The following is a 27,576-nucleotide window of genomic DNA, read 5'->3' on the forward strand; positions in this document are numbered from 1 at the left end:
GAAAGCCCAACTAAGTTATTAAAAACTTGATTATGATAAGATACATGGGGGAAACAGCTACAGAAGACAATACTATATTGACAAAAACTCTTAATACTAAGTGAAGATAAAATTTTAGGTACTTACCTCTTTGGATAATCGTGTGAATACATCTCCTCCCCTGAGAAAATCCAATATTAAATATAGCTTCCCTTCAGTCTGAAAGGCTTAAATAAATAAATAAATACACAGATCAATGGTTGTGTGACAAAGATGATTTACAAAACAGATCTGAATGCTTTTACAACTTGGAAATTCCAATGAAAGGCAATACTTTTGTTATGGATCTAAAATAACTCAGCAGCACATGAGGTAATTTCCTGAATGATCACCTGCTTCTTGTAGAAGACCATCTTAGTCATAAGAGATCATTAAAATACTGACACTTCTCCTTTCTCAAACAGGGAAAAACCAAGCATGTGAATTATTGTGTTTTGGCTTTACTCAATGAAAACCAAAAAAAACTCTCTGCAGAATTTGCCAGAATCTTCCAAATCTTTCATTTCAAGAGGACTCAATCTAAAATTTACTTTCTTTTCTAGCCCTATTATTTAAAGTTGCTAGAACCTAATTTGGGCACTATAAAACTGAGAAAGAACAAGATCAGATATGCCTTCAAGTATGAAAGAAACTTTCAAAGAATGTAGCAAAACCAAATACCAACCATAGTGCAGTTTGACGATAAATGGATGATTTACTTCTACTAATATATCTCTCTCCATTTTTGTACGAACTCTATCCCGAACTGAGGGGAAAAAGGAAAAGACTAGGATGAAGCAAAAATATCTGGTATAATACAAATTGAACAGAAGTTATTTCTAAAGCAATACTTTTCCTTGTTATTTGTTTATAACTTTAAAGTCTCTCACAAAACACATGCTTTCAGATAACAAAACTCTGATATTCATTATTGTCTTCAATTTCCTTCCCCTCCAACACATTCCAATATTTTCTTATAATCTACATTACTTTCAAGAAAAAGCTCACATCTGTATTTCTAGGCAGATAACTTCAGTCTCTGAATTAACTGTCTGGACTGAACATATATTTTTTGTCTTCTAAGATTACTTTTTCCTCCCCAACTAGTAACAATCCCTCTTTATGCACAGTGAACTTGCATGCATTACAGTTTCTTCTGAATGACAAACCAGTAAGCTAGCTTGCTATGGCACCTATAAGAAGGAATGACTGACCAATTTTAACCACAGTAGAGCTCTAACTTCAGACAAAAGGAAAAGTGTTTATGAAATTAATTTGGTTTCATATAATGATCAGACTAAACGAAATTAAATGATGCAATTTTAAAGTTTGAAAGAGCACTGTTAACCACATACCTAAAGCTATTTGGCCAGATTTAAAATAATTCTAAAACATGAGCTTACAAGTTATTCCAGACAAAAGCTACCATCAGAGAACAGTTATGAACTCACTCAAAAATACGTAGCAGAAAAAAACAAACCAAATGCAAAAAAAGCTTTTAAAAAGAATATTTACATGAGTCATTTAAGAGACAGAGGTTCACACACGTACCTTTTAAAGAAGCTTTTTTCAATACTTTCATTGCATAAAGTTGCCCAGCATCAGGGCCAATTATTTTCCGTACAAGGAAGACCTGGTAATACAAACCCCATTTTTAAAATTACTCCTGAAAATCTTTTACGTAAACACTAGATTAAGCTGACTTAAATAAAATAAAACACATTATTTTATGTCTTTACCTTAAACTTCATTAATACAGACAAGGAGATAGCATGTCCCTAGTCCCATCCCACTCCTCGAAAAGTCCATGCAATGAAAAGGATGCCAAACATTCATAATGTCTTTTTGCATCAGCAAGCTTAGTAATCAAATATGCAACTATCACAAAGGATTTGCAAACGTCCTATTTATTTCAGACAGCTTTCGGTGTTCTTTCCTAAGTATACACCTTTAAAGGAAGAACAAAATTACATTCCCTTAATCAGATTAGAGGTACGTACACCACCAAGCTCTCTGAAGTATTAAGCTTCATTATAAACTATGCATTCTTTCCTACAGCAAGCCATTTAAATAAGTACTTATTTGATAAGTACTTGTATAAATCTGTGTCTTTATATTCCTTACTTGGAGAAAGACAATTCTGGAGGTGCCCCTGGTCTGGCACCTCCTAAGAGTTTTTTGAGTTTTAAGACCCAAGTCTCAAATATGTAACAGGTTGTATTAATGAATTCTGTAAGAGTGCCAAGATGAAAGCAAGGAAACCTCACCATTCAAGATCAAAGCACCCTTTCCCCCTGGAATAGCAACTCCAACAGGTCTTTCTACTCTTTTCTTTCCAGGGGAGTTTTAAAGATAGATGGTATATAACTCGACACTAAGAAAAGCATAGTATTAGATAAAATCATGCAGTACAAATACATGTATCTCCAGTGAGTAATATTCTAACTACTAGTCTTTCAATTTACAAAATGGCTCGGTATGCGCTCCTGTTTCCAAGCTGCTGTTCTTATAATAGCAATTATCATGAGGAATGTTTGTACCATAAAAAAAAAATGATGTATGATCACAAGAGAATGCCAAGAGCGACCCAAAATGGCCTCTGTGATCTTACCTTATTCATGTTTTCATTAACACCAGATTTGTTTACACATATACTTCATTAGAAATTATTAGATAACTAGAAATTAGCTTTTTAAAAAATAAGCATACAAGCTGGCAACATTCTCCATTCTAGAATGAGAAATTCATACACTGCCACTGACCACGTTCCACAGGGTTGGGAGAGGGGCTGTTTTTATTTTAAGCTCTAGTTTGTAGAAAAATGTCATTGTGTTTCAAGGTTATTGGGCTCTTTGTTTAAATTTTGCCTAATGACTGATCTGCAGCACTGCTCTCCTGTTATATGATGTTGATGCTCAAATAGTAAAGGGAATAATTCAGACACCAGCAAATAAGAAAACATCTGTAGAGTAATACACTCACAATTACAAAAGTATTTATAAGCCTGTACAAGTATTTTAGTGCTTATTAACTAGCAGCCTGTGAGAATGTAAGGAATTCACATACAAGTTACAAATTTCAGCCAATAACAACCAAAACAGTTGATAGTCAAAACTACTCAAGCATAGTTGTAGTACTACTCAAGTAGTACTCAAAACTACTACTATTTAACGTGCAGACAAAGCCTGCACCTTGCAGAGATGCAATGATTGGTTATTCAACTGAAAAGCAGATTCAAAGTGGCCACATGTGCAAGATGATTCAACTAAGCTAATGGAAGATCATCTTCAGCAGATCAGGTGCTAAAGCTTTAGATTATCAAAGGCTGAAGAGAGAAATTCAGTAATGGACATGAAGTTTAACCCTCTATTTCTGTGAAGCAATGTTAAATCCTGCACAGATGTCAGAAAAGACAGGTAGAGGATGGGCTGTAGCACTATAATAGATCAGGGAAAACCAACCTTGTGTTTGCTAAACCCAAAGTGAGATCCCTGGGAAGTATGAACTAGAGGGATTAACACAAACACCATCAAGGCACCACTCATTGATCTTTGTTGTTTGTTTTCCCTTTTCAATAGAAAGCCACAAATAGTAGACAAAATGAGCTCTGCTCAGATTTGCAACAGTCACCATCCAGTTCTTAAAGCTAGTTCCTCAACCAAGCACTGCCAGGTTTTGAGAGCCCTAAAACAGATGTCTCACCAAGCTGGCAGGATTCTGAGCAAGAGCTTTCTTTAGGCTGTCCGGAGTCTGAACTCTGGGAAGTAAGAATCTGAGTCAGGGCTAAAAGGTCGGTACCAGATGTACTAACCTAAGATAGCTTAATACATCTCAAGTCAGGAGTAATAAATGCACAGAGCCTTTTAAGCTCTCAAGATGTGTATGAGGGAATTGCCAACCAACATTACCAGACAAACAAATATTTCCTAAGCTGTAAAGCATGAAGAAATACTTTAAAGTCTATTTCTGAACTATCATTTCCAAAATGCCTTCCTAATGTCTTCCTCCCCACATACAACTCTATGCAGAGATTTGTTCTTGCCATGAGACAAATAAAACCAGCACAAGAACAGGAAAACAGAAGCATGTATAAAACAGATTGCCTACTTGAAGCTGCAAAAGATCTAGTTTGAGTCTGGTTTAAAACAATAAATTAGCTTCTTATACACTGGGATTAGTATTTCAATTCGTGTTTAAAACTAGTGACTGAGATACTACAGTCTTGTTTTCATTTCTGCAACATGACTCCAAATGGTACACTACGAAAACATCAGTGTAACCAAAAAATTGCCATATTTCTTCTACATGCTATTTGACTGATTGTTCACTTAGTGTCTTTTAGCTGCACATTACTTGACAGATAGAGCAAAATAAAAAACCTGAAATACATTTCCCAGGTTATTTACTGTTACGCTGATTCAAGTTCCAAACTACCACAATCATTCTCCCATATCTACATCAATACAAATTTTGTATACTGAAAAAAGTCAAACATTCACAGCATGTGAAGTACCATCATTAAAAGACAAATCACTACCTCCTCCAGAAGAGCCTCCAGAAGTGTCTATTACACCACTGGTGCCTCCCAAGCATGAACCCAAGCTACAGAAGATGCAAAGCAACCTATACAGAATAGAGTTATTGTTCAGTCTGATTCCACAGCAGATGGTGCAACAAAATCCTGAGGCAGTTGAAAACACCATGGATTTGCTTCAGATAGCCATGGCATTAGGCAAACAGAGCTTGCCAGCACAAGAGCTGTTGTATAAAACCCACACCTAAATCTTTTCACATGAAAAAGACAAGGGGTAATGGGCACAAGTTAGTCTTGGGGAGATTCCAACTGCACACAGGAGAACAACCAGTCACTGGAATCATCTCCCCAGGTAAGTGGTGGATTCCCCAACACCAGACACTTCTAAGATTCACCTTGAGAGAATGCTGGGACATCTAGCCTAGGTCACGCTTGGCCTAGAAGGGTTGGACCAGATGATCCCTGAGGTCCCTTCCAACCTGGTATTCTATGATTCTATAATCCAACCGGCCAAATTCCGTACTGTTGGTACCATTATCCCCATGAAACTGCAGATGCCAGGCCAAGTGAAGCACAAATGTGCCTCTTTTCAGTGAAAGCAAACCACAGCTTTCCATGGCAGCCCTCCCAAAATCTGCTACTGACTGACCCTTCCTGCCTAAAGACTGAGGCTGCTGTCCCTCAGTGTCTGGTATGATTGGGTGTACTGCTATAAAAAGTGCTGCCTTGGCACCAGAGTAAGATTGAAAAAGATGAAATTTGTCAGTATCTTTTCAAACATCCCCAGCAACTCTGCCTCAGCAGTAACTTTCAGGAATGCCTGGACAGGTCTATGGAAAAAGACATCTCCTTTTCCTCTAAAAACAAGACAGAAATGCTATCATAGAAAAAATGTAACACCTCCCACTCCCCACCCAACTGCAAAACAGGGTAGAAACTTCAAAACAGGGCAATTTCCACAGGCATATCTATCTGCACTCAGATGTGTTAGGTTTATACCTTCCCTTGCAGTATTAGTGAAATAAGGGGAGTAAGACAAAGCAGGTTTAAACTGAACATCAAATAAAAAATTATCTTACCTTTCCAAATGATCCCTGTCCAAGAACCTTAAGGAGTTCAAACTGTGCTGGATCTGCTTTCTCACAGCCTTCTTTCACATGGTGTGTAATAGGAATTTCTTTCACACTTCCTTCATCCTATTATTTCAAGACAAACAAAAAGCAGCAATGAACAGGCCTGAATGAGTCAAGTATCATTAGAAATGCACACAAATGCCTCCTCTTTTCTTTGTTGGTGTTTTGTTTGTTTGGGGTTTTCTTTGGGGGGTGCGGGTTCTGTTTTCTTTGGGTTTCTTAATGTTTTAAATTCTAGTATGACAAGAAAGCTGTTCAAATGAAGAATTTTCCCATCCATCCTTTCATAAATAGAAATTTCTAAACTGAAGTAAAATTCTCAAAGAATGCTTATTTACTTTTGTCATAAATTACAGCTACAGCAAAGATGGATTTTCTTGCATGAAAGGAATAAATGCACAGATCTTTAAACTAAGTCTAAGATGATCCTTCTGTGCTTCACTTTTGTTTAGCAGCCTTTAGTTTTCCCAGTTGCTAGTCTTCTCATCTTCCCCTTTCCTGAAACAGTCCTAATGAAACCTAAATTGAATTTAATCATTTCAGTAATGATTGCTTTTCACAGCAGCAAATAATAAATATGGTCATCCACTTGCAGCTAGAGGAATATGCATCATTTGAAGAGCACAAATGTCCTATTTGTGAGTCATTTAAGAACTCTGAGAATTCTTGAATTCAACAGAAGAAAGAGCTCTGGAGTGCAGAGTTCATGGAAGGACTATCTTGTATGGAGACGACCTTTGGAAAGCTGAGGGTAATTCTGAACTGTTCACTTCTTCCTGTTACTCTCATCTTTAGCAAAGCAGAGCACAGCGCCCTCAATTGTGAAAAGACAAACATTCATGATGAAAACAAATCAGATGATGTATTGCAGCTCTCACGGTGTAAGAGAAGTTTGTGTGAGCCAAAACAAGCAACATGGCAAAATAAGCACCCCTGAAACTTAAAACTACGTGCTAAGGCCTACAACAGCAATCTCAGCTTACATGTAGAAAAGGAGCAGCACCTCTTTGCCCTACCAAGAATACCAATGAACTTCTTGTACACAAAAAATACATCCCAATCACACCAGGAAATCACATCTGATTTGCAGTACGTTGCTTTTAGGGTATCCAAATTATTATTAACTATCCTCCTATCCTCTCTTTAGGTCTTCATCTTGAAAACTTCTCTTAGCAGAGACCAGAAAAACACCCTAACCAACCCACAGTGCATTCCTCTCCTTCAACGACAAGCACAAACAGCACCAGAAAAAGACCTGACCACTTAATGAAACGGTTGGCTTTAGTTAAAAACAGCATTCTATAGTCAGGCTCAATACAGAAAGTCTTGCATGCCGGGAAGTGTTTAAGGCCAGGCTGGACAGGGCTTGGAGCAACCTGGTCTAGTGGAAGGTGTCACTGCCTATGGCAGGGGGTTGGAACTGGAGGAGCTTTAAGGTTCCTTCCAACCCAAACAGTTCTATGAAGACCACACATTAAAACAAGTAAACAGCTGACATACATTTACGATACAGTGTACACATGCCAACTTCATTTCATCCCTCCACCTTGCTGACGGTACATGTAAATATTCATCGGAAAGATGCACATATCTTATTTTAAACACGTGCCTGGAATTTAAGGCAGGTAAGAACACCAGCATTTCAAGTCATCTGACAACAGATGAAAGCAGCGAGTTGTGTAGTTGTACAAGAGACTTAATGGGTGGTTCTTTCTATGAAATATGTAAATAGTCTATTTAAATGCCTTTTTACTTCACCATCCTAATTTGTATTCCTTAACGCTGTGAACCTATGCATGAGAAAAGATCTTTAAGAGTTCACCTGCTCTTCTGTTTATCACCCACCTTGAGTCATTAGCCTGTGACATCACATGTGGTTGCTGAGGAGACTGACAGAGTATTTCTAAATGTGAACCGAGGAGGAAAATGTTTTCCATGCAAATAAAGAATAACTTGAGATGTATGAAATGAGTTATTTTTTATAAAGTGTTTTCCCTTTGCAAAAGATCTCACTTAACAATCATTAAAGTACTAAAAATTGGCATGACTGAAGTATAAGAGGACCTCTGCATCATCAACAAGAAAAGAGCAGGTAAGAAGTAGAACAGATATATAAGCCAGTTTCACTTCCATTTCTGGTTTGGCCTCCATGAACTGGAAATCTGGTTATCTGGTTTTGTACTCTGCTGGTTGAACAGCACATCCACCTCAGGGTTCAGGTACCAGCTCCCACCGAGCTGCCTGGCACAAGAGGTAACTATTCTCAGTAGTTCAAGAGAACAAAGCACTGAAAGAAACTCTACAATCATTTATGGCTTTGTGCCATCTTACTTTGTTGCAGCTTGACTGGTATGTAGCTCCAAGCACCTAACAAACAAGCTCAGCAACATCCTTCTGGTTCAAGTACAGCAAAAGATTGAGACAACCCATTGCGCATCTTTCTTTGCTACATGTAACATGACTACAACACTGACTGTTTATTTGCTTGCTCCACACCAGGAAAAGTCCAATTACCACATTTCTATCCCCAAGAGTTTATCCTCCAAATCACTTAAGAAGTTATTGCAACACAAAGCAGTGGTTACAGCTGGCAGTAAAATCTACTTGATACCTTCTTCCATGATTCTGTTCAAAAATACATGGATGGGCATGCTGAAAACTGACGGCAAATTTTTCCATGCGAACTCAGGCATTTCACTACCTACAGAATTAGCCTGAAATTCAGTCCAAGATTTAGCCAACACACAGAACACTGATCTTTAGCATTTCCTAAATATGCACATCACCGAATCACTGGTCAAAATCATGCTCAACAGAGTTTATTTGGGATATTTCTATGCAAGTCAAATTATCACACTGGTGTAAAAATTCTGGTTTAAAATAGCAGGAATTAAGCACCTTCTAGACAAATGTACCACAACTACATCACAAAAAAAAACCCACAAACAAACAGATGACAGTGTAATAAGAGCAATGTTAAGCGCTCTGTGGATAAATGGTTCAAGGCTGGACAGAGCATTTTCCAAGGTTGAGGGACCTGTCAATGTTTTCTCCAGCACACAGAATCTGTTTTCCATAACCTCATGGGACAAACTTTCCCAAACAAGGCCCCTACCCAGGTACTAATTTTCAAAATCACCTTTGAGGCTTGGAGCCTCTTCAGATCTGGTCACATAAAATGACAGGCTCAAAAGTTATTAAAGAGCAGGAAATGCATGAATTTTGCTTCAAAAGCAAGTCACGCTGATAAGCGTCTCAACTGAACATCTATCGAATATACTTACATGGTAGGCATATGGTTCACCTTCTTCCATAGGCTCATCTGCCATTTTAAGGCCATTTAGCTACAGAGGGGAAAGAAAGGGAATGCAGAAGAAAAACAAAAACAAAGTTAAGACCTAAAAATTTTAAATAAGCAGAGTTCATCATTTGACCCAATTCACACTTCAGAGCACACAAATGGAAACTGATGCTCTTGTCACTCTAAAACTGGAGTTTCAAACAAATACTACTACTTAGACATTATATTTAGTATCTCCCTTATGTATGATTTAGCATATCCCTTTGTAAATGCCGTTGGATAGTGTTATTTAATTGGAATGAATTTAAAATTCCTTCTTTAAAAGCTACAAGATACCATCCATACAAGATGACAGCAACGCAAAACTTTTCTGGTAAGCACAAAACTTATGTTGCAGATGCTTTTCAGACACCTACAATCTGCTGCTGACAGTTAACTGCAGTTTAAGAAGACAAGATTCAGAAGTGATTTTGAGTCTTTTCAGGGCAAGAGCGAGAAGGGCAAGAGCAGGTAGTACAGAGAATACACACCACAGAATTCTTACACCCAAAATAATCACCTATTTCTTTAAAAATTTAGATTCCTCTAAAAACTGGCTTGTCTCAGAGGTTATTTAAATATCTAGCAAATAGAATACTCAAATTTTAAGTACTTCAGAAACTAGCTTCGTATATTAAAATACTTCTGGATCAATTTCAGAAGCACATCTTTGACAGGCAGTAAAGTATGATATGCATCTGGACAGAAGCAAATAAATGACATGCTCTTAATGACATGCTCTTAAACCAGCACAATACTTGCTAGCAATTACCAGCCCCCTCCCCACCTCCAAACAGCAGTAAAAAGAAGACAGAGTCCACAGTCACAGTAAAAAAAGTTTATAAGTTATTTAGTCGAAGCTCTAAGTAACAATGGTGCTTAAGAACTGAAACTTGACAAAACCCCAGTGACTCTGAAGGACATGCTCCATTTAAACATGCAAATTAAATTAAAATTAATTAAAAACTGAAAATACCTGACAAAATGGGTGAAGCCAATTATGGATTTTGCTACTGATAATTGCTAATTTATTTGTATGTTAATCTGTCAGCATTTCTACCTTCATGAGGCATCAGTCTCACACAGCAAAACGTTAACCAGAAATAACATAAGGAAACTCAAACCACTTTTTTCCTGAAAACAGAACTGAAACCAACTAAGCTCTTAGACCAGATAACGACACTTTTTTTCTTACACTTCTAAATTTACTTAAAATACATGCCTAAGATACTGCACTATGGCATAAGTATCAGTATGCGAATTGATAAAACACGATTAGAAAGAACTTGAAATGTAGACCATGCCCCTGTTTAAAACCAAAACAGGAAACTCGACAGACGGGTAGGGCTGAAGGGACAGGTTTATACCACCATGATTGCATCATCTAAGCAAACCCTCAACCACTTCTACTGCTTCTTTTAAGACTCCTGATTTCAAGTACAGCTTTGAGGAGCTAAGTGCTAAATGAATGATTCTGGTATCTCCAATTTTTCTAGCAAGATATCAGCGCTCATTTTTGGATTCACTAAAGAAAAGATTATCAAGTAAAGTAGCATGAGACTTTGGTTACTTTCACTCTTCTCTATGTTTCTATTTTAACCACAGTTTACACACACATTACCTATAATCTGTCAGTTTCACCAAGGACTGGCATATTCAACATATTCATTATTTGTACCTATCATGCACTGCCACCGTAATCTCTCATGGCCAAAACCCACTAACCCATTACCCTAGATTCAAAAATCTCACATACACTGCAATGCTACTAACTAATTTGCTAAGTATCAACCCTTTTTTGCATTAATATTTTTACCAAATTAGATACTGGGATGGACCAAGCACCCAATATACTTGTTGTTATACGAATTAACTGAATATATTGAGAAATAATGCCAAAACTCAGACCAGATATGAACCAGGTATGTGCCATCCCTGGAGATACTAAAGGCCAGGCTGAACGTGGTTCTGGGCAACCTCATCTAGTTGAAGATGTCCCTGCTGGTTGCAGGAGGGTTGAACAAGGCAACCTTTGAAGGTGCCCTCCAACCCAAACTGGTCTACATTTCACTGTCACGTACTTTCTTTTCACAGTATCACTAGGTTACATTCAAGTGTGAATCAATATGAGGCCCACCAAAGTTGTCCAAAAAACTTATTTGGACCCAGTAGTAAAATGGGTGTCCACATTCCAGGGGCTCAGAAATCAAATACAATTCTTCACTCATGGGCTTATTTGAAGTGAACTTACGGGGCATTTTGCCTTTTCTTTCTTTAAATGTGGTCAACATTTTCCAAGTATTGCTATATAATTTAAGCTCTGGAAGCAATACTACCAGCCAGAAGAATTGTTCATACACTGAAAACAGCAGCTAAATTCCAGGCAATCAGATACAGAAAGCTGTCACCTCTGGAACACGGTTTTGAAACAAAAAATCAGCATGTTATTCGATCTACACAGTTCCTGAGCGCACCATATAAAGCATACTTTCAGCTTTCTGGCAAAACAAATGTATTCAGTTATTGGATTTTTATGGTGGGTAATCAAATGCCATCTTAATTAACAACTTCCTATCATACACTTTCCCCCTTCACTGTTGTGTATGGGGCTTTTTTTCCTGTCCAGTCTCTACAAAGACTGGGATGTCTGCCAAAGTCCAAAGACTTCCTTGTTCAGGTGCCTGAAAGTCACGACCATGCTTTTACCTTCTCTGTTTGTGAATCCTGGTCACTGTCCATTAAAACAAAACAAAACCACCACCAACCTGTTGAATTGTGACCCAGAATCTAGTACTTTTAGTACTTTTAGTTATTTAGTTACAAATTTCAATGACAAAAATCAAATCGCTACTCTTCTGTACAGATACTTATATTGGCTAAGTTTCAGCAATGAAAGTGCTCACTATCTCTCATATAAGGCAAAAAATTTAACACTTAATTCCCACCTCCGTGGAAACCAAATCCAAAACTCTGTTTCCACAGCCAACTGGGACCACTTTTAGTGATATAATCATAAATATTTATGCACAAACATATACCAAACTATTTCAACCTCCAAGTCTTTACTAAATATCTACGAACACACATATTTAATTATGGAGAACTGGAAAACACGTTTCCATGAGAGCAGGTGAAAGAACCACAGAATAGTTTCCATTGAAAGGGGCCTTTAAAGGTCATTTAGTCCAACCCCCCCCCCCCCCGCAATGAGCAGGGACATCAACTAGATCAGGTTGGCAAGAAGCAAGTACCATTACTCTGACAGAGATTTTCATCCAGGAACCATTTTGTTGTTCAGTACTGCTGAAGTTCTGCAACTAACCAAACATTTTAAATATTAACTCTCATTAGAACACAAACTAAACTCAAGACATTTAGGCAAACAACATTCATGCTTTCCAAAGACAAAATGAGAAAGTGATAGAAAATATTGCCCATTCTTGATTAGCATAAAAATAACTAGAACAGCTACATAAAAGATGAGACAACCTGCCAGGTAAGAGACTTACTTTTCCAGAGGTGCAGGCTAAGAGACCCAATCCTCCAATGTCAAACTGCCTCCTGATTTAAATAGCTGCAATAGATCCCATGACTCGCTGGGACTATACCCTACTGCCTTAGGAGAATGTCCAAAGGGCTTCTGTGAGCTGGCAAAAGGCTTAACTACTGTTGCACATGTTTTCCCTCTGGTAATTACAGCAGAAGAATTCCAGTACTACCAAAGATTTGCACCATCTTCCCTCCCATGTGAAAGACGTTTTAATTGTTCATATAGTAAATGCATTATGGTTTGGTGGGTCTATAGGTTTTGGCAGAAATAAGCTAAACAAATGGTCAGCAAAATGCCTAACTACAAGGAAAAACTGTAGAAGGTGTACAGCTGGTTCACTCTGCCCTGCTTTTTACACATCTCCATTTAGGCATTCAAACAGAATTTAAAAAAAATAGAGAAAAAGCAGAACAGGGAATTTTATAATCATACTATTATTAGACGTAGAAAGTGTTACTCATCACCACTTACATATAATCTTGTCTGGCTTCAAACAGGTAAAATTCTACATAAGGATGAACAAAGGCTTCTGCATCCTCTATGGTTCCTCCTTCACTGTGCTTAATTTGCTAAGTTACCACAGCTACAGTCACCAGACCTAGACCTCTAAGTTCTTCCAAATGAACACAGGAATAACCAGTTTGCTTCCCCACATACAGAAGTATTACTTCAAATACTTATTTCAAAATGTTAGAGTGGAAGCTTGCACTAGAAACCCCAATTATTTCAAAAAGGCTTTGAAAATAAAGTATCTTTTGAAAAAAGTCCTGTGAAGACAACCACATTTGTTCCTCATTTATTCCAAATTACATCTGCACAGAGTTTGCATCATTAAACTAATTAACAACACATTGGACTACTGAATCTTATTTCCTGAGATAGGTTTGAAAAATCTGAGGATTCTGTGAACAGACAAACAGGTGAGAGGGTTTTTCTTTTTTGAATGCTTAAAAGCCACCATGAACAAAACTGAAGCTTAAAGACACCTGGTTTTCCTATAAAACATTCACAACTTTTCTCCAATCAACTGCTGATTGTTTTTTCTTAAACAGTAGATATTCTCAGTGCGTGGAGCATCCCAAGCAAGATTCAGTACCCTTTACTGCCTGGGCTGGCATTGCTTTTGGGAAGTAACAGTTTTCCCCACTACAACAGCCAGCCCCACAAAGTGGAGTGTGAAGCAGGGTTCTTAGGTTTACCCAACACTGAGTTACACCAACAACAGCCGAGTCCTACCCTACCACAATGTGACCAGAGGAAGAATGACTGCTGATGGCAGCGTCCACCTGAGACTCCGCAGGTTGATGCCGAGTTTTCTCATCCACTGCTAGCCTCATTCCCTCAGTTCCTCTCACAAAGGGAAGGGGGCAGGTAACTCACTCTCTCTTTAAATATACCAAGTAAAACAGGAAGACAAAGCAATCTACCTTAAACAGACATCTACCTTACTACACAAAGTTACAAAGTTCTTTTCCTGTGGCAAATAAGTAATACATTCAGACCGGATAACAAACTTGCAGCAACATATAATTACTGATTTTAAGAAAACATTTTGATCCTTCCCAATACCAGAGATTAGAGGAGAGCTACATGTGCCTCAGACCAGTTAGAGCTGCGACCAGACACAAACCGAACCACAAGCACAGAGACCACTGAACCAGTAAGGACTTGAGATCTTTTAACTACTGCCTGCTTAGGAGATGACTGTAACTCCAGAATAAAAGGGCATAAAGCAGCCAGTCACCAAATCATGTTTAATGGCAGAAAGGAGAACACCAGAAGAGGCTAAGATTTACACTTGATGAAAACAACATACTTCAAATTTTATTCTTAACATAGTAAAAAGTTAATCTACATAAATATTAAAATTTGATGCAAGTTAACAAGTCATACCATTCTTCTGATTCGGCGTTATTGTGAAGTCTCTCCAAAGCTATCCTGCAGGTATCAAGGGGAGCCACCTCAAACAAACCTCCTGCTCCTTTTAGAGACTCAGAATAACACTGCAGATTTCCAAAATGATCTTTAAAAGTGGTATATCAAAACAGAATTATCATCATTATTACACTGCAGCACTTTTCAATGCATAAAGACATTCATTGTTTTGCTGTTAAGTGTACTAATGTGCTTACTTTTTTTTCTTTTTACTTTTTTTTTTAAGACAGCTTGTTCTCAGAAGCCTTTCTAAAAAACTGCACGTTGTTGCAATGGCTGAGGGCACTTAATTCAAGTTACAGGCAATACTATTACCTTCTTTTCTTAACATAACACAATCTAATTGTGGAGGTTTTCAGATGCACTAAACGAGGTAGCTGAGTCATCCACGTCACTGCCAGTAATTACTCACAAAGGAGTTATGCAACTCTTAACACTGACAAAATTCAGTGGCCTTTGATAGACCAAGCTCAGAACATGCTTCAGAGGATGGGCTGCAAACACTGGCCAAAATCAACGATATATTTATTCAAACTGCCATGGGCAACAGCTTATAGACAACAGCAGCAAAGCTCAACTCACGAACAAGCAGCAGCTCTCAATGCAGCCCAGCTTCCAGTCACTTTGTTGTTTCAACCTCGTCTTCCTTGTCACTGTCAGCCAATTAAGCAACTCACTTCTGAAGTGTCTATTTCAAAAACAAATACTTGAGTCCCAGGACACATTTACGCAATTCACAACATTTGCGTACTGCAAACTGCATGCACTGAAGTCAATTACACTTCTCCTTTCAAATGTAAGGCTATTTGCATTAATAAGGCAGAAAATCAAAAAATTACTGTATTCTGCCCATTTCCAATTATTCCTGCATTTCATTCAGTTTGGTCAATAAAATGTTAACATTTACTTTCCTCTTCCTTTGTCGACTGCAATCATATTGTAGTCATCTACAATGGCTGATTATAATCAACACCTATTTGATTGTTGTACTATTTTTATTGCCATGAAAATACTTATTAATCCTATATTTAGGAGGAAAGAAGTTCACTCAGTATTTGAAGCTTAGACTGCTAGGCACTGACCCTTCCCTACCTAGACCTAAAGAATTCCCAGAGTCACTAAACCTGCTCCACAAGTGACACTGTCACAGGAATATGACAGAACAGCACAGGGCACAGTCCAAAATGCAATCCTCAGCACTTCAAAGACATTCAAAGTAAAAAAGGGAAAAATCATTCAATCCTAAATTTCTTCCAAAGGTTCATGTTGTTTTCACGCCTCAAAACATGAAAATTTGTTTCCTACCTTAAAAATCACCTCCTTCCCTTGCCAACTGTTTTTGCTTCATCAAGTCAACACAAGCACTGCTTCACTGGGAATGCGCTTATTTCTAATAATATAATCCGAAATTTAGTCAACAAGCAGATTCCTCTGGAGAAAACTTTCTCAGATTTCTCCTGCTATGCCACAACTGATGAACAAAAGCATCAGTTAACACAAGTAAGTCTGTCTTCACAATATAGGATTATTTCAGTTTCACTGCTGACTGCAGTTCCAGCAAGGCCAAGGTCACAGAGATCTATCAGACTGCTGAGATAAGGTTGTAGTAAGCATTAAAGGCTATAATCAATTCTATAAAATTTAAAAGAATCCAAACCAAAATTCATTTTAATGTAAATTAAACCTGTGCTAAATCCCCAAACCACGTGAATGTAGAATTCTAGCAAGTGGAAAGTATATTAAGTGCATCCCAGGGATGTGCTGTAAAGTGTTACAACAACGAGTATTTGTTAATATAATTTGGGAACTTCACACACAACTTTAAGGAACTGGTTTTGCTATAAATGAAGTTTCAAATGCTCCTAGCCAAATGCAACACAGACGTAATAAACACGATGTCAGAGTACAACTGCAATAGTTTTACACAGACCCTGTTAAGTAAGTAGTTCATGTACAGGCTTGAGGAAAATGCAATTTAAACAACGCCTGTTGCAAACAGTTGCATTCAGATTAGGAACACAGAGCTCTTTCAGCTGGAACTCCACTGTCCTATGCTCTGTGGGCTAGACAGGCGTGACTTCAGAACCAGGCTCCTACCACAATACACTGCCAAGCTCATGTTCCTCTGTTAGCCCTGGCCCAGTCAAACATTCGAAGGTAACTTAAATGCCACCACCACAGGCAGAACTACCTGTCTGAGCCTTGCCGTGTTGGGGCTAGTTCTCCAGCCGCTCTCAGTAACTCCCAATACAGTATTTATGACAAGATCCGCATACAAAAGCGGCTCTGAACGTTGCACTCTGAAAAAAAGCATCAGCCTTGGTGGAGGGGTGTTAGCCCAGCTAAAAAACACTGAGACACACACAACAACCACACGTGTTCGCATTTCAGCTGCGATACTTGCAAGATTCATTATCTGAACACTGATGTATCACAACGCTCTTGAAGAACAGGTCAATGAGGCCAAAACTCTCAGACCTTCAATAAGCTTCAGACCGGAACTACAGCATACTATTTTTACAAACCATAAGATAAACAAATAAGCCTTAATACGTTCTGCTGACTTTTTAATCCTTACCTGTAGCTTCACTAACATAATTAGGATTTCTCTACTATTAAGGTACAGGGACTGAATTAAGTATTATGAGATCATTAGGAAATTTTAAAGTGTTAAAGTGCAGCAGTTGTGGTGTGGAAATGCATATCCAGTAATTATAGTACTTAGAAGAGGCACTCTGTAGACACAGCTACAGAAAGTAAAATTAAAAGCCAAACAAAGAAATGTAAAACCTCATGGCTTTATTCCTGCTGGGAACTACTGTGGTGGTTTTTTTAACTTTGTAGGTGTCATTTTTTTATCAGAGAATAACATTTCAACAAGATCCTTTAAAGGATCTTGTCCTTTCACTTTTCCCAAAATTTTAACAACACCAGTTTTGCACACTTTGTACTTAGAGATGAATTTGCTACCGACCTTTTTATTTATGATAAGGAAAGACCAGTGCATCATGGAGAGCAAGTCTGACCAGTTTTAATAAGCTTTATTTAGATAACATCTTTCATGTGCCTAATACACCTAGGCGCAATCTTTTATTTGTCATACCTGACGATACTTGACACACAATCCTACCCTTCTGGTTTAGAAGTGCAGAAGTTTTAATACTCAATGTCACATTCTGCCGAGACACATACACTATTAAGGCATAACCAGTTTAACCATTTATTGTATTTGGAATAGCATTTGGTACTTGCTTATGGATGCACTTAGAGTGCTAAGCAATACCTCAAAGACACTCTCGAAGTCATTGCTCGTTCTTTACGTTTAAGCATCCAAAACTCAGTCTGGATATACACGTCTGGAGAATGCTCCGGGTTCTTTCTGTTAGTTGTATTGTAATTACCGTAGAGTTACTCAATGAAAAAGCGAAGGGACCTCTCCCAGTGACAACCTCCCTGCACGCACACCCAGCTTCTCCCAAGAAGTTAAAGTAACTTTCCACGGGAGCTGTGGCCACAGACCCGAGTTTACAAACGCCCTCCCGAGCTGTATGTTAATCGGGAACCAACAACCGTGACGTTAACATCGGGCAGAGGCGACTCGGAGCACACCGGCCGCCAACCCTCCACCACGCGTTACCCCCGCAGCCGGGCCGCCCCGCTCTAAACCCCTCTCCCCGGGCTGCGCCCTTCGCCGTCGCTCCCCACTCCCGGGGCCGCCCCGGGCGCAGCGCGGGCTGCGAGGCGTTGCCGCCGGCCACAGCCGCGGAGGGGCGGCATGGAAGGCCCGCGGGAACGGGCCCTCCGGCGGCGTGCGGGGCGCGCCTGGCGGCCGCCACCTTCCCAGGACGGGACGAGCTCCCAGGCGGCCAGCCCCGGCACGGCAGCTCCGGCGGACGAGACGCGAGCAGGCCAAGGGGGCGGAGGCCGAGCGGCAGCGCCGGAGATCCCGAGGGAGGCGGGGAAGCGGCGGCGCCGAGAGCGCCGGGAACCGGAGGGCGGAGGGAGGCGGACAGACCGGGGGCGGCGAGGCGAGGCGGGGGGGAGACCCGCGGCGCGGGGGCCGGAGCGGAGGGACCGGGGGCGTTGCGGTCCGCCCGCCCACCCTCCACCCGCACCCCCGGCCCGGTCGCTCCCAGGGGCCGGCGGTGGGGAGGCAGGTGCCCGCGGGGAGCCCCGCCCGCCCCGGCCCCACACTGACCTCGCCGCCGCTCACGTACAGCTCCATTTTGTGGCAGGGCTCCGGCTCCTCCGCCTCCTCCAGCGGAGCGAACGGCACCATGTCCCGGCTCTCCTGCTAGCCGGGCAGCCGCTGCGCATCCCCCGGCTCAGAGGCGGCGTGCGGCCGCGGCGGGCCCGCTCCTGCTGCCCATGGAGCGCGGCGGCGGAGCTCCGGCTACGGCGGCTGCTGCTCCTGCCGCTGCTGCCGCTGCTGCTGCCGGCCGGCGGGGGCGGCGCCGCTCTACGCTCCCCCGCGCACACCCCCCAACATGGCGGCGGCCGGGGGCGGGGCCTGCGCGGCATGGGGGTGACGTCAGCGCGGGTCGGAGAATCCCCTGCATGGGGGGGGGGCGCGGTGACGCGCGGTGACGTCAGCGTCCCCTCGGCCGGGCTGCGCCGCGCTGAGGGGGGACAGGGTCGGGGCGGGAAGGGGGTGGCCGGGTCCCGGCCGGAGGCACGGGGTGGGCTCCGGCTGGGGACAGCGGGGAAGGAGCCGCGGCGGGGCAGGGAGGGAGCGGCCGCTGGTGCGGTGGCGGCACCTGGACGTTCCGGCTGAGGCTGAGGGAGGGGTTCCGGGGGGGGCTTGAAACAAAGCAAAGCGAAGGGGTGGAAAGAGCGATCGGGCAAAGGGGGTCCCTTCACGGCCGGCCCTTACCTTGGGCGCTGTGGGTTCCCGTCATGAGCGCCGGCAGCCCCCCGGCTGTGGCAGGGCGGCTGTTCCTCAGGTGACGGAGGAAAAGAAACCCCAAAACTTCGGTGCTGTTTGCTCTGGAGGCGGCAGGAGAGGAAGCACGGGCGGCTGGAAAGTGGGAAACTACAGCCTGGCTCCTCCTGTGCGCTCGGTGAGGTGAGGAGCGCGAACAAGCTGCGTGCAGGGCTGGAGGAGAGCGGAGCAGCCTGCTTCACCGTGGTTACAAACACCAAGGGGATGGACTCCTTTGTTTCCAAGCATGTATTTAGAGAGAAAGACTACAGCATTTCCAAACCCGAGGGGGCAGAAAAAAGACCTTGGATGAAAAAAAAAAACCACCCTATTATTTCTCCATCCCTGATTGATCTTGGAGATGGAACACACTAGATGATACTATCAAAAACACGTATTTTTAGGGATGCAAAACTGCCTCAATGACACTGAGTTTCTGTTTAAACACTCTGCGTGACTTACCAGTGAGCTCTGTCCTTTACATAAAGCTAGCAAAGGAAGCCTCAAACCCTTCTTAATGGCCAAATAATTCTGATGAGATTAGCGTGACTGAGGGAACAAGCTGGTGCACCCCATGGCCCAGAAAGCTTTCCCATGCTGATTTCTTTCTACTCAGAAGTCAACCATCGTACAAACAAATATGTAGTGTAAGAGGCTGTGCTGCTGTAGTCCCTGATTAAATGAGAGCAACCTGTTTCACAAAGCTAACTGTCACCAGCTCCCTGTTGCTGAGCCTGCTGAAGAGAGCTGCCTATTGTGAATGTGTCATTGCAGCAACAGCCAGCTGGCATGTCAGCATTTCCATTGCAATCCTATTTTTAAAGGTCTGTAACTCAACCATAGAAGATGAATGCTTTGGGCTGAAATGGGGAGTGTGTACGAGGAATGTTCATCCTTCAGAAAATAAAGAGCATGGAAGAAAAGTAGGACCGAATTTACCAGTACTCGATACTGAGAGAGAATTTGCATTTAAAATACAGAACTGTTTAGGCTAGGTCACTTTTAAAGATTATTTTCCTTTTAATAGGATTGTGCAAAGATGGAGCTTTAAGAGCAATTAAATGACAAGAGACAAAAGGGACATACCTCAGCTCCATGGGCCTTTGGGTCACACACAGCTACTTCTGCGCCTCCGCTGGTATCGCTGCCACGCATCCACAAGAAGCCAAACAAATCTTTTCTATGAGATGAAATATGTGTGTACTTGAGCAATGTCATAATACAGATCTGAAATTTCAATATAAAAGAAATCAAGTGAGAAGTGACTTTTTGAAAGTGCTTGAGTGCTCAGCAAGAACTTGTGTCTAAAATCTCTGTCGCAGATGCTGTTTTCCTGCGTCTGACTTTCTCCATTGCCTCAAACAATAAGATTGCAAACAAGTGTTCTGCATCCCCAGTCTCAACACACCAGTATTTGAGAAGTTCAGAGAAGAGCAATAATCAGAGTTAGGATTTTTATTCATGTGAAAGACTGTAAAAGGGAAATTATGATACCTGTAGATATAACAATGGCTGAATAAGAAAAACTAAATTTAGAATTTCTTTTACTCTAGGTCTCACAACCAAAAAAGCAAAAGATATACCATAAAAAGGCAACAATATGTCATTGAAATTTAAAGCTTAGCAAGAGCCCACCCAAACAGTCTTTTATAGAGAAATAAAACATTGAAAAAGTAATAGCAAGTCATTAATTAGGAGGCCCAAGGCCTATTCATTTAAATGAATATTTAAATATTATATATTTTGATTTTTTTGGTGCCTTTTTCTAGAGCATCTAATGTAGCCTGTGTCCATGACTATATGGATATCAGGTCTCGTTTGGTGTGCAGTTTTCGGCTGAGGATATCAGATCTCAACTGGTGCGCAGTTTTCAGCTGAGTATTTTTAACATTCCAGTACCTTAGTTTGTTCAGCAGCTTCTGTCCATTATGTTCCTCAGCAGGTCACTGTGATCAACATGACATTATAACCACTTTTCCCTTTGTGAGGTACTTTTACTTAATGAAGGTTTCAAAGTAACCAGTTTCTAAGTATTTATTCACTTCAAAACTAATCCTACAACATGGAAAAGTTGCCGAGAATGTTCTTTTACCGAGCCTAGTACTGCTACTAATACTAAATGTGATCTGCAGCCAAAATTGAGCTTGTTCAGTGTCCAGCCACTCAGTTGTCCCTTTTGTGGACCTCATGGCTGTGGCCAACTGAAAACATCCATCCTGCTCATTTAATTTCCCTGAAAGTTTCATACACATGAAAATAAGAGCAACAGATTATTGATGAGTTAAAAAAAAACCTGCAAATTTCCTTCATGTCATTGCTAGCAGGACATTTCTCAGAGAGGTGTATTACAGAACTGTGTTGCCTCTGAAGTTTTCTGTCAATCTGTATCAACCTTGTCCCTGACCAAGAGTTTTTCAGAAGAATCCTGCAAACTTGGTGTTCATTCACCCAGAATGTTTTTCAAGAAAGGAAAAACAAGAATGTTAACATCAGACCAGTGTTTTGTTCCCCTCGCCCCTCACAGTTAATGACACTGGAATCCAAGCCACGCCAATTGTGGCAAATACAGTGCAGCTCTGCCCTGGAAAGCAGAGCAGAAGCAACAGTGTGAATATAGGAATATGTGAATAGTATCTGGTTCAGTGAGATCTCAGGAAGGAAACTATTCAAAAAGCAAAGCTTGAGGAAGGTGCCCAAGCTGAGACTGTCTTTTTTTATTCTGTTTTTACTACAGTGGTAAAACACCTGGAAGGAACAGGTACAAAATTACCATTTGTAGATTCAGTTGGAGGCAGACTGTGAACTGTAGTATTGATTGTGAAGGCAGTTTTGGAGGTGATACAGTTAATTTCTCAGAGCAAGTTTATTCAAGTTCATTGTCATTTCACTTTTAATCTTTTGTACAATATGATTTAACAACACTTTCGCAGTCAGAGCCCGTACAACTCTTTCCTATTGTGTGGATGAATTTACGTGGGTACAAAGCATGCTTCTGTTAGCATGACTTGTTCTCATACGAGAAGGAAAAAGAACTGTCCTGATGTGTCGAAAATGTGTGTCTGTATGCCTGTGTTTATGCCAGAATCATTCCAGAGGAGGAACTGATTTATGCAGAGGGTGAGGTGCTTTGGAAAGTGTGTTCTCACATGGATGTGAGAGAAGTTCAGTGGCACAGTTGTGGCTGTTAAGCTGTGGAGATACTCTATGTACAGAATAAATTGCACTGGTCCTAATAAGGTAAATGCTACAGCAAGATTTTCACAACTTTAGAAACTAGTATCACAATGCCAAACATACTTATGTATCCAGATTATGTTATGGAAAAGTACCATGGAAAAAATCTTCAGTCAACGCTGTGTTAGTCTGAATATGAAATAGAAACACGAGAGTCCATATCCCATCCTGTATATACTGATATTTAAAAAATGTAAATAGAGCTAAGGTCGTGTATGTGTGTGTATTTACAGAAATGTAGTATAGAAAGGTTGTTTGTTATAATATTGTTAAACAGTTTAGTGTATACTTTGCCCCACACTACAAAGGCAAGAGAAGTCACTGACTAGAGGAAACTGCAAGAATCACTTTTGTACTCATGTTGAATGCATGAAGCGCAAGTGAAGAGCCTCTTACTGCATCCCTGCCTCAGCTTTATGGTTATATTTTCCCATCTACATCTTTCATACTTTGTAGCAAGTTTTAAAAAGCTTACTTAGAGATAAAAAAGGAAGCTTATTTGAGACGATGCTCCTAGATTGACACCTTAAGAAAGATCCTTGATATTCACGATTTCATTCTCACCATCAAAGCAAACACTCTTGGGCTTTTTTAGAGCCACGGGACAAACTTAGCAGCAAATTTTGCCACGTGTGTCCAAAATGAGCTAAAGAAATATCTCAGCCGTATGGAAAAGACAATGAATTTATCTCTGCTGATCACATTGCTGTGACAGCAGGGGATAAAAATTTCAGATAGACACAGTGAAGGAAGTTCCTACTAGATTTTTTATGTTTATCTAAACTTTTCTATCTAAGCTTTTTAGTTCATTTCAAAATGCATCTTGAATTCTGAAGTCCTACAATATGATATGGTTTAGCATAAGGTGTCCCTGCCCACGGCAGGGGGTTGGAACTAGATGATCTTAAGGTCTTTTCCAACCCTAACGATTCTATGATTCTATGATTCTATATATTTATTTCCCCCAGAAAAACTGAGTAAATGCAGCAAACCAGCCAACTGACATATCTCGGAAGTTCTATATCACCAAATGAAAAGCTATGTCCAGAATCAGGTTAAAGATCCAACATTCTACTGGCCGAGAAAGCAAAGAACATACAGAAAATACAAACAGGGAAAGTGGTAGCTAAGAATACTTTGCCATAATTTGTTTTCAGCCTCCAGCAATTCAGGTTTCATGAGCCAAGAATGGTATCTTAAATGTAATAGATGGATATTTCTTCCATTGGCTTGCCCAAGCCTTCTTGAATATCTAAAATTTTAGCTACCATAACATCACAAGTTCCGCAACTAAAATTTACTAGAAAAGTATCTCACTCTGAGCCTACTGCTTCATTTCAGCTATGTTCCCTAGCCTTAAGGCTAGTCCTATTGCAAGGAAGAGTGATCACCTTGTCCACATCATCTGTGATTTTATGCATGGTATATATCTCACCTTCACCGTCTTCCTGTGCTCTGCTATTTTGCCCAGGCAGGAGATTCCTGGGCTGTTTGCTCACTCGTAAATGAAGGGTGGGGAAATTCCAGTTTCTCTCTACACATTTTCACTAGTGATGTGGAAGTAAATGCAAAATAACTACCAATAACATGCACGAATTGCAATGAGAAAGGAAAGTAATAAGCAGTCATTAGTTATCAAAGCCTTCTGGGAAATGACAAGCAACTCCAAGTAAATTATAGGCCTACCACAAGGAGTGGATACACAAGCACAAGCAGTGATCGAGCAAGGAGGGAGTTTGTTTTACATCCACAAGCTACACTGCGGGTATGGATACTTGGGCTTTGTGTACAGTTTTGGAGTCTGTGCTTAGAAAAGCCCAGCAGAGAGCCATAGAAATACTCCAGCCTGTACGTAATGACTTACAGTGAAAACCACGAAGGTGCAGCTTTATCAAACCTCATTCTAAGTACTCATCAACAAGAATTTCTTTGGTAATTCAGCTCTTTCCAAAAACTACTGAAGAAAACTTAAGCAACTGTATTTCTCATATTAACTCCTAAGGTTAGCTGAGCCAAATGCAATTCAGGAAAAATAATTAAAACCTGAAATAAGTTACTACGCAGTGTGCATACACCAACAGATGGCAAATCTACCACAAGCAACTGATCCCTTCTTTTTTTAACTGAATCTCACATACTTTTGTATTTTTCCAAAACTTGCTTCATTATGTTTCTTCAAACCTGTTTCATTCTTGATGCTGAAACCAAGCCTCAAATATTCCGCTTGAATTCACAGTGAATTGTGAAGCACAGAATAAACAAACCATCATGATGCTCCAATGTGCAAATGTATCAACAATGATGAATACTTAAGGAATTGATTGCATCCAAAATCACTGCAATCTCAATCTTCTGGGAAGTTTTTGTGACAGCAGAGGGTGTTACTTCTGAAGTGATACAGAGCAGAAGATGTTGCCAGTTCCTAACTTTAGCTGGTAGCCCACATATGCCTCAAACCAGTATCCTAATCATCTCAGGTGAAAATTCTTCCCATTTTGGAAGATTATAATTAACTTCATACTGAGCCATGCTTAGAAAAATATCTCAACCTGGAAGATTAAATCTGTCAGAAATAATTCAGCGGTAGCTGTTTGTGCCTTGCAGAATAAAGATACTGATTTAAGATCATATATTTAGAAATTGTTTTTCCTTATAGTGGAATAAAAGGACTTGACTGCATGAGTAATAGATACATTACTGGGAACAGAGAGTAGGTCGCTGAATGCAGTAATATCAGTTTAGGTCTTCAGATAATTGCTGTAGCATAATACTTAAAGAATCCCCACTCCTAGAGGAAGAGAAATCAGTGTACCTTCCCAGCTCACTGCTAGTCTTGTAGTTTCTGGGGGTCAACATTACTTGAATTGATTGCTATTTCTTCTCCGCTATTATCAAGGTTATTTTCAAGCCATCTTGACTTTGCTTATGTTCCAGTTGGAGCACAACTTGACTCATCAGTTCTTTATTTGGAACACACATCACATTTCTTCACTTCATCAGTTCTCCTCCCAGTGAGGTCACTTGTTTGTGGCCATTCAATACTTCCTGCAAGTGCCCATTTCTCAGTTGAACGCATTTTCATACTGTCCTGTGCAAAGAGTCTTGCTGAAAGCCACCATTCAGCCAAGTATGCATTTTGCAGCTTTAGGTTCAGTCAGCTGGACATAAGCACATGGTAAAAGCTGAGAACCTTCGAGATACGTTTCAGAAGCAGTTTCTGAAGCCCAACTTCTTTTTCCATTAAAAATGGTGACAATATTAATAATAATTTCAATGGGAGCATGATCATTCTATAAGTAATTGCTACTGGGAATTTAATTTAAACCTCACTTGACTGACATTTCTTGTTTGCAAGATACCTATTTTAGGAACAATGTCTTGCTAGTATATCTCTCTTCATCTTAGTCATGACTGATAACAGAATAATCATCTCAACTACTTTCCTTTTCTTTTCCTGCATAATAGCTTTACTGCATTTTTACATACCAAACATACAAGAATAGAAACAATTAGACAAATAACAGTATTATATGCAGATGAGCAGGTAAGTGACTAGAACTTACTTGAAACTCTATCCGAGGCTGGATGTCAGGCTGAGAAGCCTCTACAGTCATATATTGCTTTCTTTAAAAGACTAAGGGAAGATGCAAGCTTGTCTTTGAAGCATGCCTCTAAGGCACGTTACGTTCAGTTGGTGTATTTAATACAGACTCTTAACTTGCTTATTTAACGTGCTGCTCTGCAAGAGTTAACTGCTCAGTCCTGTCAATGTTATCTGATAACACAGCACTGCCAGCAAAGTCAAAACTATTCATCCCAGTCACAGTGTGCTTTCCCAGGACAAATCTGAAGCAGCAACTACAATGGCAATTTATCTTTAAACAGTATCTTTCATACAGGGGAATGCCACAAAACACTTCACAGTTCATTTCATCATCGTGTTTCTTCTACTGCTCTAATAAACAACAGGGGCCATGGGGCAGCTGAATGCTGGGTTAAGAAAGGACTTTACTTGTGACTGTCCCCAGTTCTTTGTACTTCTCATTTGCTGTAGATGTATGAGGACAAGTGATTATGAAGAGTTTTCAACAAGTTGACTTTGACACTGAAAAAGCTGCGTCTGCTTTTAATGATGAGCCGTCACAGGCATCGATTGGTAGCCATGGCAGAACAGCTGAAAGCAGTAAAAAATGACAGCTGAACAGACTTCTTAATGATAAGGGGAAAATATAGTCCACACCATCTGAGAGGCAAGTTCACACCGCCTTTAATGGGAGGGTTTTTATAGCGAATGTTGTGCATTGGATTCAGTGAGAAATGCGAGCACTCAGCAGAGGAAACATCTAATAGAATGAGGTCAGACTTCTAAAGAATGGCTATTACCCAGCAAACGAGAATATCAGCAGACCGCTGCTGAGTAAGCAACAAATAATCTAGTAACAGCAAGAACAATGCTTGAATGGGGTACCTTGAAAACCTTAATGAAGGTAGGAAAGAGCAGCTCCATCCTGGTGTGAGTATCATTTCACCAGTTAGCAGTGGTGTTTCACAATGTTTAAGCAAATTACAGCTGAGCCCTACAACTGATACGGCAAGACTTAAAGAGTACAGAAGAAAGGAGGCTGATCTAGAGCCTTGCTGCTGAAATACTGCTGTTGCCCAGACATTCTTCATGGGAAAGAGGAGAAGGCAGAGGCTGCATCAAAACGGAATTCCATAGCAATGACCTGGCAGCGCTGTTGCTCTTTAATGTTTGGGTAACTTCATATACAGGCTTGGTGCTGTGCTAGCAGCATAGGCAATCCATAATGACATAACTTGCACCAATAAACCCATCAGTCTGAGGCTCTGTGCTGACCCCTGAACAGTGCTCTAGGGCTGGTTTTGCACCTTCCCTCTTTTGGGCCATAA

The 27,576-nt window shown here is 40.5% G+C and overlaps 1 protein-coding gene across 4 annotated transcripts in view; it reads right to left on the reverse strand.

Moving 5' to 3' along the window:
* The window catches only part of RPS6KA6 (ribosomal protein S6 kinase A6), a 41,901-nt gene extending 22,991 nt beyond the window's left edge, over positions 1-18,910 (reverse strand). For 3 of the 4 annotated variants that reach the window (XM_062640012.1, XM_062640011.1, XM_062640010.1), the window contains exons 1-6: positions 18,709-18,910; positions 8,970-9,029; positions 5,632-5,748; positions 1,570-1,651; positions 704-784; positions 127-206 (exon numbers count right to left, since the gene is read on the reverse strand). In XM_062640012.1, coding sequence (XP_062495996.1) covers positions 127-206; positions 704-784; positions 1,570-1,651; positions 5,632-5,748; positions 8,970-9,029; positions 18,709-18,789 — 501 coding nt within the window. In that variant the 5' untranslated portion in view covers positions 18,790-18,910. The other variant, XM_062640013.1, reaches the window with a different exon arrangement.
* Positions 18,911-27,576: the final 8,666 nt, after the last annotated feature.

Source organism: Pezoporus occidentalis, unplaced genomic scaffold (genome assembly GCF_034315485.1).
Source record: "Pezoporus occidentalis ecotype Australia unplaced genomic scaffold, CSIRO_AGI_Poc_V1 ctg63, whole genome shotgun sequence".
NCBI lineage: Eukaryota > Metazoa > Chordata > Aves > Psittaciformes > Psittacidae > Pezoporus > Pezoporus occidentalis.